The 13373-nt window shown below is 64.5% G+C and overlaps 1 protein-coding gene across 2 annotated transcripts; it reads right to left on the bottom strand.

Moving 5' to 3' along the window:
* Nucleotides 1-935: 935 nt before the first annotated feature.
* On the bottom strand, nt 936-12918 carry LRP3 (LDL receptor related protein 3; the record flags this gene model as incomplete). Of its 2 annotated transcripts, none has more annotated exons than XM_082863135.1 (7): nt 12717-12918; nt 10767-10814; nt 5314-5488; nt 3713-3927; nt 2136-3252; nt 1759-1891; nt 936-1520 (listed from the first exon to the last, which is right to left on the bottom strand). In XM_082863135.1, the coding sequence occupies exons 1-7, from the start codon at nt 12787-12789 to the stop codon at nt 936-938; spliced, it is 2346 nt and encodes a 781-aa protein (XP_082719261.1). In that variant the 5' UTR covers nt 12790-12918. The 2 variants fall into 2 exon arrangements, with proteins under 2 accessions (XP_082719261.1, XP_082719262.1); XM_082863136.1 differs by having other exon boundaries at nt 5314-5452.
* Between the last annotated feature and the right edge of the window lie 455 nt (nt 12919-13373).

The raw sequence follows: 13373 nt of genomic DNA, 5'->3' as shown, positions 1-13373 counted from the left end.
GAGGATTGGGAAGCTGCTGGGTGTGCCCCTCCCCCAGGCCCTGCAACACCTGCTGGAGGCTCGGTCACCCAGGAGAGCCCGGGATTCCCACTGGAACTGCCTTTCTTCCCATAAACCCCCACGGAGTGAGTGTCAGGACTTCAAAGCCCACGGCCTGGCCCTGGTTTACAGGTGGGAAAACTGAGGCTTTGAGACAGGACGGGATGGATTTTCCTGTTGGCAACTGGTGCCTCAGCCTCTGCCCCCTGAGAAGGCATCAAGTAACATCTTCCGGGGCCCTCAGGACCTGCAAGAGACCCCATGGGCTTTCTCTACCCTGTGCCCACTTTCCCAGCCCCGCAGTACTGCCTGGGAGATTGACCCCTCAGCCAGAGGGCAAAGGGCGTCAACCTGGCCAGGCCCGCGCTGACCCCACAAGCATGAGGTTGGGGGCAGAAGCCTCCTAGCCCAGCTCCTCCGGGGTCTGCTGTGAGGATGGAGGAGGGTTCAGTGCCACCAGAGTGCGCACCATGGACTAGGTCTGATGTACCCGTGTCCCTGTTCAGTCCAGGAACAGCTCTGGTGCCCCACAGGGTGAATAAAGGGAGAAGCCACAGGAAACATTCCAGGGAGCCCTGCCCTGGCCCTCCCGCTTCTCTGGAAAAGGATTCCCAGAATAGAGTCAGGGGAGGTAGGCATGGGCCCCAAGGTATCTTGTGTACCTTGGGGCCCTGCAGAGGGCGGGCTCATCACTCCACCCTCGCCCCACGTTCAACCCCCTGCAGGCCCCTGCCCACCACGCCCAGCAGGGGGGCCAGGGCGCTGATGCAGGAAGCTGGCTGCGCTTCTGGGTGGGCCTCTCCGTAAGAAAGAAGGACACGGAGGCAGGGTAGAAACGACTGTGTATTCCCTGGTTACAAAGCGGGGCTGTGGCGGTCATCAGCGTGTCCGGCGGGTCAGCAGACCAGCAGGGCCTCGTCGTCACTGGCCTCCAACGTTGGGGAGCAGGGTGGTGGGGGGCTCCTGCAGACACCCAGTGGCTCTGGTGGGTGGGGGCCTAGGGTGCTGCCGGCAGTGGGGGCCGGGGGGTGAGGGCCCTGGGCCGAGCAGGACGCCCGAGGCATGTCCACAGGGGCTGGGTTGTCCACCAGAGGGTCCCTGCCGGCCTTCCTGTCCTTGTGCACTGGCCTGGCCTCTGGGTCCCGCAGGCCCGAGGTGGGCGGCACAGAAGGCCCCACCTCCGGTGCGTGGCTAGGGGCGCCGGGGGGCCCCTCCCCGGCTGCCCCTGGGCTGCCTGTGTCTGTTAGGGGTGCCGGGGGGTCTAGGCCAGCCCCTGGTGCCGGCTGGAGGAGCCCATCGCCCAGCACCGTCTGTGAGGTGCGCGCAGCCGTCAGCAGCGGGATCTGTCCGCGCGGTGCCCGCGGTCGGTGAAAGAGCCGGTTCCAGAGGCGGCCGAGGCGGCGGCGGGAGGGCCCGCGGCGGGAGGCGTGCCGGCGCATCTGTCGCCGCATGGCCGTGCGAAGGTTCTGTAGCACCGAGGCCTGGAGGGTGGGGCGGCGGCTGAGGGGGCAGAGGTCAGAACGACCCCCGAGGACCCAGAGACTAACTTGTCCCCTCCCCGGCCATGGTCTTCTATGTCACCCTGTCCAGGCCTCATCTCCCGCCTCCCTCGACCCCTGGACCAGCCTGGCCGCACGCTTTCCGACCTGGTCCCTCGGCCTCCCTGTCTTGGGTGTTTTCCGAGGTCTGGCCGGTGGGGTCTCACACCCTCTGGCTCACCTGTGACGCACTGTAGACGGGAAAGTCCTCCACAGGTGGAATGAGGCCCTGTGCAATGAGCTGCCCATAGGACGGGGGTGCCTCTCGCCGCACAAACTCAGCCTCCAGGCGTGTCATCTGGGTCTCAAAGGCCCTGAAAGCAAGGGCAGAAGGGCAGCATGGCGGGGCTGTGGGGACCCCCCACTCCCCGCCTCCCACGGGGGCTCCGCAGCGGGACGTGGGACCCCGTCCTTCCATCCGGACATCCCGAGGTGCCCAGACCCGAGAAGCCCCGTGTGGATGAGCCCCAGCTCACAAGCCCACAGCTGTACGAACAGTGAGCCCAGGGCCTCGCTCCAGAGACAGGAGGAAAGTGAGGCCCTGGCCCCGCCGCCCACCTGTACTCCTGCGTGCGCAGGGAGTAGAGCTTGAAGGCGCAGCCCAGGGCAATGACGAGTAGCAGGCCGCAGACCAGGCTGCCGATGAGCGCGGCGGTGATGACCTTGCGGGGCACGGCCGCCAGGCAGCCGTGCTCGTCGCTGCCGTCCTGGCAGTCCTCCTGGCCGTCACAGCGCCACGTCTCGAAGATGCACAGGTTGGTGCCACAGTGGAAGGTGCCCGGCTGGCAGGAGAAGCAGTTCTTCTCGTCGGCCCCACCGGGGCAGCTTTTCTGATTGTTGCAGCGGTCGGCCGGCGTGTAACAGAGGCCGCTGCCACCCTCACAGGGGTACTGGTCGGGGGGGCAGGCGGGGCAGCCCTGCTCGTCCCGGCCGCTGGCGCAGTGCCACCAGCCGTCGCAGCGCTGCGGCTCCGAGAAGCAGCCCTGCTCGCCCGCGTCGTCCACGTCGCCCTCGCGGCTGCTCCCGCACGGCTGCTCCCACGGAAGGCAATAGCCCTTCACCTGGTAGGTGGCGTTGAAGCCGTGGCCGGCGCTGCGGGCACGGGCGTGGTAGGCCACGGTGAGGCGGCCCTGGGCGGCCTCGAGGCTCACGGGCCGGTGGTTGCTGCGGTAGGAGAGCGTCTGCAGCAGGCGGTCCCCACGCTCGCCCAGGCCCTCGTATACCTGCACGTAGTCGTCATAGCCCAGCCGCAGTTCCAGCTGCAGCAGCACGCGCCGTGGGTCCTGTGTGTCCACCAGCCACGTGCAGTGAAGGTCCGAGGGCCCACGGGCCGCACCGAACAGGTCTGGGGAGGCGAAGGAGCCGTAGAAGCTGCCCAGGCGCCGGCCGCAGGCCAGGTCGGGGCAGCCAGCCTCGTCGGAGCCATCACCGCAGTCCTGAGTGCCGTCGCAGCGCCGCTCGGTGGGCAGGCAGCGCGTGGAGCGCGCCCCGCTGCAGGGGAAGGTGCCCCCGGGGCACAGGCTGCCCGGCGGCTCGGAGGCAGGCGCCGAGCAATTGCCCTCGTCAGAGCCGTCGCCGCACTCATCCACGGTGTTGCACTGCCACGGGCCCGGCAAGCACTTGCCGTTGTCACAGCGGAACTCGTCAGCCTGGCAGGATGCCTGGCCCAGCTTCCCTGTGGGGTCAAGTGCGTAGTAGACACAGTCAGGGGCAAGCAGAGCTGCCCTCCAGCCTGGGGCCAGCAGCCAGCGTGTGGTGCCCCATCCCAGCGGGGCCTCTGCAGGGTCCAGGGAGAGGCAGGATCCCAGGAGAAGGGCCCTGGACTCTCCATGGCCAACTGAGGGGCAGAGACCCTCCAAATGCCAGGGCAGGCCCAGGTCCTGACCTGAGCTGGGGGTAAGGGCTGAGCTCCCCACTCTGGCCAAGTCTATGAAGTGGGGTCAGTGACCTCGAGGGGCTCCAAGCCCCCCTGAGGCAGCAACATGACCAGTCTCCGTCCCAACACGGGGCTCCAGCTGACAGGTCTGCTGGGGGAGACCCTGCAGGGAGTGGGTCGATGGAGGGTGCCGCCCTGGCCCCCCAGGAGCCCATGTGCACACACTGAGGCGCCCCGCCCGCCCTACCACCGGCATCACCTCGGATGTATGAGAGACGGAAGCCCTGGGCCTGGCCGGAACTGGAGGCGTCCGAGTGGAAGAAGATCCAAACGTGGTCCCGGGCAGAGATGAAGGCGGGTGGGATGGCGGAGCCGCAGAGCCGGAAGGCCTCCTGGCGGGGCGGAGCCGCTGGGCCCAGCATGAGCCAGTCCAGGGAGCACTGGTGGGACTCCTCCACGTCAAAGTTGCGGAAGCTGCGGGGGGCAAAGAGGGCCGCCGACATGGGTGGGTGGCCAGGGGCCAGCAGGGAACGGTCATGCCTGAGCTCACGGCAAGGACAGCCAGCCCCACTGTCCCTCCTCTCCTCCACTCCTGGCTGCTCAGTGGGCCCTCCAGGGGTCTAAAGGTGGCTCCGTGAAGAATCAGGACAGTGTGGACAGCCTGGGTCATGTCAGCCCCAGTGCAGCCTCTCCACCCTCAGTCAGCACACACACACACACACACACACACACACACACACACACACACACACACACGGCACCCCAACCCAAGGCCAGAGTGGAGGGGGAGGCAGGAGCCCCATCGTAGGCAATTCCCTCCACTTACACTCTCCCCTGAAGGACAAGGCCAAGGGTTCAGATCCCCCCCACGCTGGCTCTGCTGGGACAGACCCTGCACAATCCCAGGCTTGTGCACCGAGGGGACCCGTGCGCACCAGGCTGGCCTAGGCTGGGGCTGGGGCACAGCTCAGCACCTGGGGAGAAACACTGGCCCTGGACCCCTGGCCCAGGCTGTGGGATAAACAGCGCCATGGAGTTCTCTAGAGGGGGCCAGGAAGGGTCGAGTCTTTGAAGAGACTCCCAGAGGCCACAGGGAAACAGGCACAGACCCTGACGGTGCCCATCACATCCCTGTGCCTTGGAGCGACTGGGGGTTTCCGGGCTTTGCATTTAGGAGAGTGACTCCCCACGATCTCCCCAGTCCAGGGGTCCAGCCTCAGTTCCACCATCTGATCACCTCACCCCGTTTCCCTCTGCATGTCCCCGCAGCTCAAGCGCCTGGGCTCCTACCTGGTCCCCGTTCCTGCTGAGACCACCCCAAGGCCCCTGGGGAAAACGTGCTCTGGGCTCAGTGCCAGCCTGGCCTCAAGCCACCCCTGCAGGATGGACAGGACACCTCTGCCACCTCACAGACAGCTGGGCCATGCCCACCAGTCCCAGGGCTCCCCTCCCTGGCAGGCCTGAGGTGACGGACAGCCCCGCAAGCCCATGAGAGAGGCTCAGGGCAGGACGAGGCCCAGGTCTGGGCAGCCAGCAACAGAGGCCCACACTCACGTGCTCACATGCACACAACTCATACATGTGCACGTGTAGACTCACACACGTACTTGCACACACACACGTCTCACTTGTGCCCACCACACCTACCCACACACGTGCTCACACATGCACACACACCTGTCCTTTATACCTGCTCAGATGGGGCTCACGCACATAAACAAGCACACGTGAGCGCTCACACGTGTGCACACACATCTGGCCACTGGCTTGCTACATGCCCTCACATGCACACCATCACACTCACATTCAGTGTGTGCAGGCCCACATCAGTTCCCTCTGACACCCCCGGGGCCCCCATACCTGATGGTGATCATGTCCCCACGGTCACCCTGGATGTACCAGCTGCAGTTGGTGCCCGGTGGGTAGTTGAGGGGCCAGGCTGGGCTGTAGATGACACCGCGTCGTTCCGTGTGCTGCTCCAGTTTCCCGCTGCAGGCGGCTGTCAGGAGAGGAGGCTGAGAGGTGCTAGCCTCACCTTTGGGTGGGAGGGGGTAGTGAGGGAGGGGGACACTTGAGCCCCCCATGGCTTGAGCACAGGCCTTCCCCGGGGTGGGCTCAAGTCCAGCCAAGGTGATCACGGCCAAGAGGAAGGCCACAACTCGAGACTTCATGGAAGTGGTGTGCATGGCGTGGGCCAAGGAGGGCCCACCTTGTGCCCCAGAGCCTAGGTCTTATCCCTCATCCCCAGCAGGGCTGGGAGCGAGCCCACCAACTCCCCTTGGTGTCTCAGTGGAGAATCTTGCAGCCCTAGGCAGAGGCAGACCCACTATGGTTCCCTGCCTGTTCCCCTCCTCCCGCCCCGGGGCTGACTAAATACAGGCCTCAGCCCGGGAGGAAGGGGCTGTGCTCACCCAACACATATTCACTGAAGACCTACTATATGGCAAGCACAAGCGGTAGGCATGCTCGTAAGACAGGCAAAAGCCTGGCTCTGTGGAGCTCACAGGCTGGGGAAGGAGCAGGCTCTGCAGATACCCTGGGTAAAGTGAAGATTATAAAACAGGCCTGAAAGGAGGACCCGATGTCCCAAGGTGGCTGGAAGTGCAGGCTGGGTCTGATGGTACCTTGTGTGGCATCTGGGTTCTATCCTGAGCATAAGTGGGAAGCCACCAGGGGTGGATGTTGTAACCAGATGAGGAAACCGAGGCTCAGAGAGGGTACGTGAGCTGCCCATGGCCACACGGCAGGTAAGTCAGGGCCCACCCTGGTCCTCTAACGGGCTCGGCCTCTCACTGCCAGCCTTGAGCCGACGCACTGATGAAGTGTCTACCGTACACTGTGTCAGGGACGAGCTCAGGGCATCACGCCAGCCAGCACGGGTGACGAGTGCCTCTGTGCCCAGCCTCACCGGCCTCACTTTACCCACATCATTACACATGCCCTCTGCTTCCCAGCTGAGCCCACCCAGCCTAAAGGTGGCAAACCCTGCCCCGGTGTGCCCTGGCCCTCCCAGGACCAGGAAGGCCCTGCGCTTGGCTGCCCCCACCCCTCACAGCCCCTTAGTCATACTTCTTCATCTGATCTTCCCGACAGCCGGCAGCACAGGTGGGGCCCGTTATACAGATGGAGAAACTGAGGCTGGGGGAGACAAATGATGACGCCTTTCCCGAGCCCAGCAATACCACCTCCTCTCTCCCACTGCCTGGCCCCTTCCACCGTTGCCCTGGAAGTAGGGTCTCTCTGCTAGCTCTCAACAAGACTCTGAAACCCCAAAGGGCTCAGGTAAAGGAGGGAGAGTGAAAGCCCTCCAGACACCTCCCACAGTCTTAGGAGGGTACGCGCGGAGGTCCGGGTGATCCAACACTGTGACTAGCAGGGAGTTAGCCCCCGGCCATGGCTCACAGGAGCATCAGGGGACTAGAAGAGAAACACCCACCCTGAGGCTAAAGTGAGGCTGGCCACGCTCAGGCCACCAGCAGAGTGACAGTCGTGGGCCGGCGAGGTGCCAGCCAGGGTTCTCCGCTGGGCACTCCGCGTGGCCTGGGAGGCCAGCCTCCCCGAGCCTCAGATTTCTCACAGCCCAGGAGGGTAAGCACTAAACAAACGGAGGGGCGGCCAGGGGCCTGAGCAACATGTTCCCTCTGACGGGTGAGGCCGCCAGCTTATGGGCCCCACAGAGACGCTGGGTGCTGACCTGGGGACACCCTGGGAGGCGTGAGGTTATGAAACCCAGAAGAGGCTTCTCCTCCTACAGGGTGCTGGGCGGGAGGCTCCCAGGCAGGGCTGGGAGCACATCTTCCCCCCACACGGAGTCTCTAAAGCAGAGGTTACACCTGGAGTTGGAGGCTTCACCAGCCAGTGTGGGAGTCACCCCCTGTCCCCTCCGCCCCCAGGACAAGGCCCGAGGCAAAGCAATACCTACCCTGGCCCAGACTCTTCCCCTGTGGGATGCAGCACTCACGGAGGCCGGGTTTCCCACACTGGCCAGGGAAGGCCAGGCCCGCAAGGACCTGTGTCTGGCCCTTCTTTCATGAGTAGGGAAGCCTGTCTCTCCAACCACCAGCCTAGTCAGGAGCAGATGACTGGACAGCTGCCAGCCCAGCTCTGCCCCTCAGCAAAGCCCCTGACAACACATTCCCCAAACAGCCTCACCCCTGAGTGCGCCCTGGCTGCCCCAGAAATTCCCACGTCGGGGGCAGCAGTGTCACTCAGTCACTGTTTATTCTTCTCCAAAGGGGGCCACAGAGACCATGATTTCTGCAGCCGTCGGCCTGGCCCATGCAAAGTGACCATGGTGCAGGAGGGAGGCCAGAGTCCGTGCAGGGCCCCAGACTGGACGCTGCCTGGCCATGGGCCTGGAGGGCATCATCAGCTCAGACCACCGGCCCCAGGCTTTCTAGTTTCTGTGACGGCAGGGCTCACCCGCATTCCACCACCACCCCAGGACCCAAGCACAGGCAGGGTAGAGCCTCGTGAATCCAGTCCGGGGGTCCACACTGCCAGATGCACCGTTGCACCCTAGCCCCAGCTTGTCCATCAGTGAAATGGAGTCAGTGGGCGCTGCTTGTCTCAGGGTGGCTGGGAGATCTGGGGAAGCGGCAGTCTCTAGGCAGACATGCGTGCGCTGGGTTGAGGAGGGGGGATGCCCAGGGGAGGTGAGGGTAGTGATGGGGTGTGTGATGATGGGCGGGCAGCAAGGGGAGCTGGGAGATACCGATGCAGGGTGGAGGGTCTTGGGGGGTGTTTAGGGGCAGTCAGAGAGGTCTGTCTGAGCTTAACTGGAGGTGACCTGTGTTCACTCGGGCAGAAGACTGCTCGGCCCTCGGGTCAAGGTGGCCTGCTCCAGGGGGCAAGGGATGACTGAGCACTTGTAGACCAGTGTCCTTCTTTCCTGGTCCACAGGGACGTCAAATACTCCTGAGAGGGTGCAAGCAAGGCCTGAGGACGCGCAGCGCACAGATCTGGCTTCCAGAGGCCATCGTTACTCCGGACACCCTGCTGGTGTAACCAATGACAGGGAGCTGGGAGCCCCACCAAAGCACGTGGGCGCAGCTGCCAGGTGAGGGGAGAACAGCCTGAAGACCCTGCCCAGGCTCACCACCCCACCGGGTCACAGTGGCCACAAGGCGGAGCCCAGAGGCTGGGGTGCGGGAGGTGGGTGGCCCGACCCAGTTAGTGCCTGACAACCTGGGGCAGGACGGGGTCTGAGAGGCAAAAACCTGTGAGGTTCCCGGGCAGCCCAGCTGGGCCCCGCGGGGGGTCTGAGCCCAGCGAGGGCTGGGAAGGGGCAGGCCAGACAGTGACGATCTGGCCTCCTCACAGGAGGAATCGCAGGGAAACCCTGAAAACTGCAGCGGCGTGAAGCTTTGGGTGGAGGGAGGCACCTCTGGCAGCACAAACTGGTCTCCACTTCCCTCAGCAATGCTAGAGGGTCAGCGATGGGCTCCAGGACAGTCCCAGCCCCAGACCACCACCTGGGGCCGCACAGGACACCGGGGGGGGGGGGCATGCACAGGCAACCTGGACCCTGCTGGCGGCCACACATGAGGGTGGACCCGGATGGCTGTCTTTCCCGGCTCTAGGAGTAGACCTTGTCCCTGGAGCATTTCTTTTCTAAACGTCTAGCCACATGCCCACCCGCTACACCAGCAGGAGGGCCGGCCTGGGTTCACATTTGTAAGACCTGACGCCCTCACGTGCCCTTTCCCCATGCCCACTCTCTACCATAGCCACAGACACCTGACCCAGGTGAGGCCAGTCAGTCTTCTCCTGGAAGTTGGGGTGGAGAGACTGGGTGGTCAGCTGTGGGGGCCAGGACGCCAGGCAGGGCCGAGGCTGGCTCAGTGCTGAGCGAGGCAGGGCCCTGGGCCAGCAGAGTCAGCAGAGGAGACCAGGCTGCCGGAAGCAGGAGCTGGTGGGCAGGGAGAAGGGGGCCGAGGGTGCGTCTCAGAGATGGGCCCGTGAGAGCGGCTTCTGTGGACCCTGAGCCTCCCCCTCCCAGAGACCGCAGCCAGCAGAGAGCCCTCTCCCTGAGCCGGCCTCCGTGGGTTTCTGCTGCAAGCCGGGCCCTGAGCAGAACTAGAAATCCCGGGTACCTCCTGCCCCACGATGCAGCTCAGCACACAGCGAACAAGTCCGCGGCCCCCCAGACTCCAGCTCCCAAGGCCCTTCAGATGTCTCACAGGGGCACCAAGGGCCACAGGGGCCTGGGCCTATGCATTCACCACCCCCTGGCAGCCCCCTCAGCAAAGGACAAATGCTCCTGATGGCCTCGGCCTCCCTGCCGCTCCTGGCAGCCTTTGCTGTGCTCAGCACGAGGCCCAAGCACAAAGACGGCCAGTGGACGGACGGACCCACGCGGACAGGCAGGAGGCAGCCGCGGACTTCTGTGTTTTCTTAGACTCCATATGTCTATCTGGCATCCACTAACCACAGGGCCAAACTATCAGCCAAAGTGTTTACCTCTCTCCTGCAAACCAGTTTGCCTGAAACTGGTCTTCCCTGGGCAGACTGGCTGATCCGAGGCTGAGTCTCCTCACTGCCTTCTTACCTAACTCACACACCAAGCCAGTATTTCATCCCAGGGTCAGGTACCAGGCACTGAGAGACCACCGCCATAGCCCAGAGCCCTCGGGAATTATTCAAATTAGCCAGTCCTAAGCTGCTTCCCCTGCCCTGCCCTGCCTTTCCCACTGAAACGCCAATCAAGCCTCTGGCCTAGGCCTTCCCCTCACTCCTATGTCTGCCTTGGCCAAACCTGGTATTTCCCCTGTGACCCTATGTGGCATGGCATGTGCCCTCCTCACAAGACACATAAGCACTAAATCCCTCCATCAATGGCTTTGGTCTCTCGGCGCTGTCACTCAGCCATATCTTTATCAGCTAAATCCCAGGTATATTTTAAAGCAGGCAGGCATCTCATGGCGCCCCATGGCCCTCTGGGAACCCTACAGGAAGCACAATCCGTCAATTGTGTGGGCTGTGACAGTTTCCTAGCGGTATTAGGCCACCATGTGCCAATGCTGTGCTGAGCACCTTACCTCATTTGCCCATTTAACCCTAATAAGCAGGCTTTGGGGTAGGGCCTGTTATTGCACCCATTTTACAGAACAGGAAACTGAGACTCAGAGAGGTGTAAGTTTGCCCAATGCCAAACAGCTCCTTTGTGATGCAGAAAAGATTCCCAGGGATTGAGGTAGAAAAAGGCCAGGTGACCTCAGGGGTGGAGCCAGGATCCCGAAGGCTGGTACTCAGAGGTCACTAAGCCAGGAGGGCAGGGAGGAAGGGAGGAAGGGGAGAAGCATCTTACTCACCTAAGGCAGGAACGGCGCTGCTGAGCCGCCCGGTGAGAACAATGTTCACTGCGGGAGACACAGAGAGAGTTCAGTGGATTGGGGGAGGGGGGTGGCTCTTGGGTCTCAAGCACCTGGGGCACAGGTCAACACAGCCCAAACTCCAGGCTGGTTCTCTTCATCTCGCAGGGTAAGGCCCAGAGTGCTGCCACAGAGACTTGTGCTCCCACCCCAGTCCTGCTGGGATGGGCAGAAGCGAGAACCTCGGGGATCTCAGCACCCACCTGAACACCCACAGCGGAAGAGAGCAGGGTGCAAGCCTGACTGCACCAGACAGCTCCTGCCACTCGCCACACTTGGGAATTCTAAGTTACTGTTTCCTCTCAGGCTTGGGAACCATGGGCCTGGACCATCCTTCAGAGAGAGGCCCTTGCTCAACCTGGGCAGGGGCCCTGCTGCTTGTCAAGGGCGCTCCTACCACCCTGTAGGGCTTCCTCCCTCTGCGGGGCCTCTCCAGCCAGGGAGGGAGGGAAACAGTTCTGATTACACCCATTTTACAGGCACTCACAGCTAACAGGGTTCAAGGTCCTCCTCACTGTGCCATGCTGACCTTGAGAAGAGAGGCAAAGAATTTGCCTGCCACCTACCCCTTCAAGTACCCACCACCATGGGATTTGCCCTTTGCTTTCATCTACTGCTTTCCCGCAGGGGTGATGGGAACGGAAGATATGGGCAAACTCAACTTCCAGGGGTTCAGGGTGCCTCCTTCCCCAACATCAAGGATGCCAAGGGAAGCAGAGAGCATCTCTGCAGGGGTCAGCCCCCATCTGGTGAGGAAGCAGGGCCAGCTGCCGCCTAGCAGGACACCCAGGCTCTGCTGGGCAGAGCCTATGCCCCATCTGGGCAGGGAGGGCCTTGGGAAGGCCGGAGGGTCTGCCCCTTGCCTTGCTCCCCGGGGAAGCCCAGCACCCAGCAGCACGTGACCACTGACAGATTGGAGAGTGGGCACTCTGGGGGCCGTGGCCTTTACTGAGACCCGCTCACACAGCTAAGGCAGGGGCCTTCCCCCAGCTCCTGGGTTCTTGGGGGTAGAGGAGGGTGCAACCTAAAATGAACAGGCTTCTTTTTTACTGTCATTTCACTGGCTTCAACCAACCTATTGGGGTTACAGAGCCTTCACTAATGACACCATAGGGTGTCCCCTAATGACCCGGGACTTAGATAATGGCCTCCCTCCTTCATCATGGTAAATAAAGGAGCCATGTGGCTTGAGGATTTAACTCCTTCCTTCCCCTCTCCCCCACACAAGGCCCTGGAAAGGTGGACAGAAAACCTCTGGTAGGGTTGGAGGGGTGGCAGGCCTGGATGGGTCCCTCGGCCCTCCCCAGACACACCACCTGGGCTGATGAGGCCTGCCCCGCTGGGTCTGTGAAGCCACAAAGGGAAAACAGGAGTCATTCTAGCAGCTGCCTCCTGCCCGGCATCCTGATCCCGGCTCTGGCAAGCTCCCGCCCCCAACCCACTCTGGGCAGGAAATAGTTCCTCGTTGAGGGGGCCACCGGCCCCGGCCCGGCTGGCTTCGCCTTTGTCCGCAGCTCCGGAGGCCCCCGACCCCCCGTCGCCACCAGGCTAAGCACGGGCAGCCCAGGCAGAAAGCCACTGCCTGCCAACCCCAGGCGCCTGCACAGCGGGCCGCCCTGCGCACCGCTCACCCGGGCTCCCGGACGCTCTTCCGAGCCGGGCGGGAGCCGGGGCTCCGCGGCCGGAGGCGCCCTCCCAGGCCTACGACCCCAGCAGGCCGGGGTCCTGGGAGCCGCAGTCTCCGCGGCCTCCGGCGGGAGCTCTCGCAGTGCCCGCTCCGGGAACTCCAGCCGCGACCGGGGAAGAGGGGCGCCGCGGGTGCGACCAGGGAGAGGTGTGGAGCTACAGAGGCAGGGGACAAACCCTGGCGTGCCCGCGCGGCCCACTCACCCAGGCAGACGACGGCGAGCTGCGCCCGGGCGCCCGGCGCCGCATCCGGCCCCGCGGCTGCCCGCTTCTCCATGCCGGGGCCGGGCGGCCGCCCGTGGACGCCGCCTCCTGCCCCGCGCCTGCGGCTCCGGCTCGGGCTCGGGCTCGGGCTCGGGCTCCCGCGGCGGCTGCGGCCCGGGTGCGGGCGGCGGCTCCGGCGGCGACTTTGTGAGGTGGCGGTGCAGGCCCGCAGCGCGTGCGGGGCCACATCGGCCGCGGCGTCACGGGCCCCGCGGGGGCTCAGCGGCGGCCGCCAGGGAGGACCCCTGCCCGCCGCTGCCCCTGCGCCCCGGGAGCCGCGCCGCGGCCGGCCTGTGCCCGGGGGCCCCCGGCGTGCCCATGCCCCGCGCCGCGCAGCCCGCCCGGCCCTGGCGCCCCCTGGCCGCCCCGCGCTGCTCCCAGCCCGCCCGGCCGGTGCCGCCGGTGGAGCGTCAGCGGGTCTGTGGGTCCTGCCGCCCGGCCCCTCGCCCGCCTGAGCCCGGAGGCCGCGCCGCGCCAGCCACGTGACGCGCCCGCCGAGCCGCAGTGGCGCTGGCAGGACGGTTGCTGGCTGCTGGGGCGGGCCGGGGGTTGCGCGCCCCGCCTCGGGTGCTGGACAGCTCCGCGCAGGCGGCCCCC

Source organism: Leucopleurus acutus, assembly GCF_964270905.1.
Source record: "Leucopleurus acutus genome assembly, chromosome: 20".
NCBI classification, from domain to species: Eukaryota; Metazoa; Chordata; class Mammalia; order Artiodactyla; family Delphinidae; genus Leucopleurus; species Leucopleurus acutus.
Note: the sequence above shows the minus strand (reverse complement) of the source record. Positions and strands in the feature narration are given on the sequence as shown.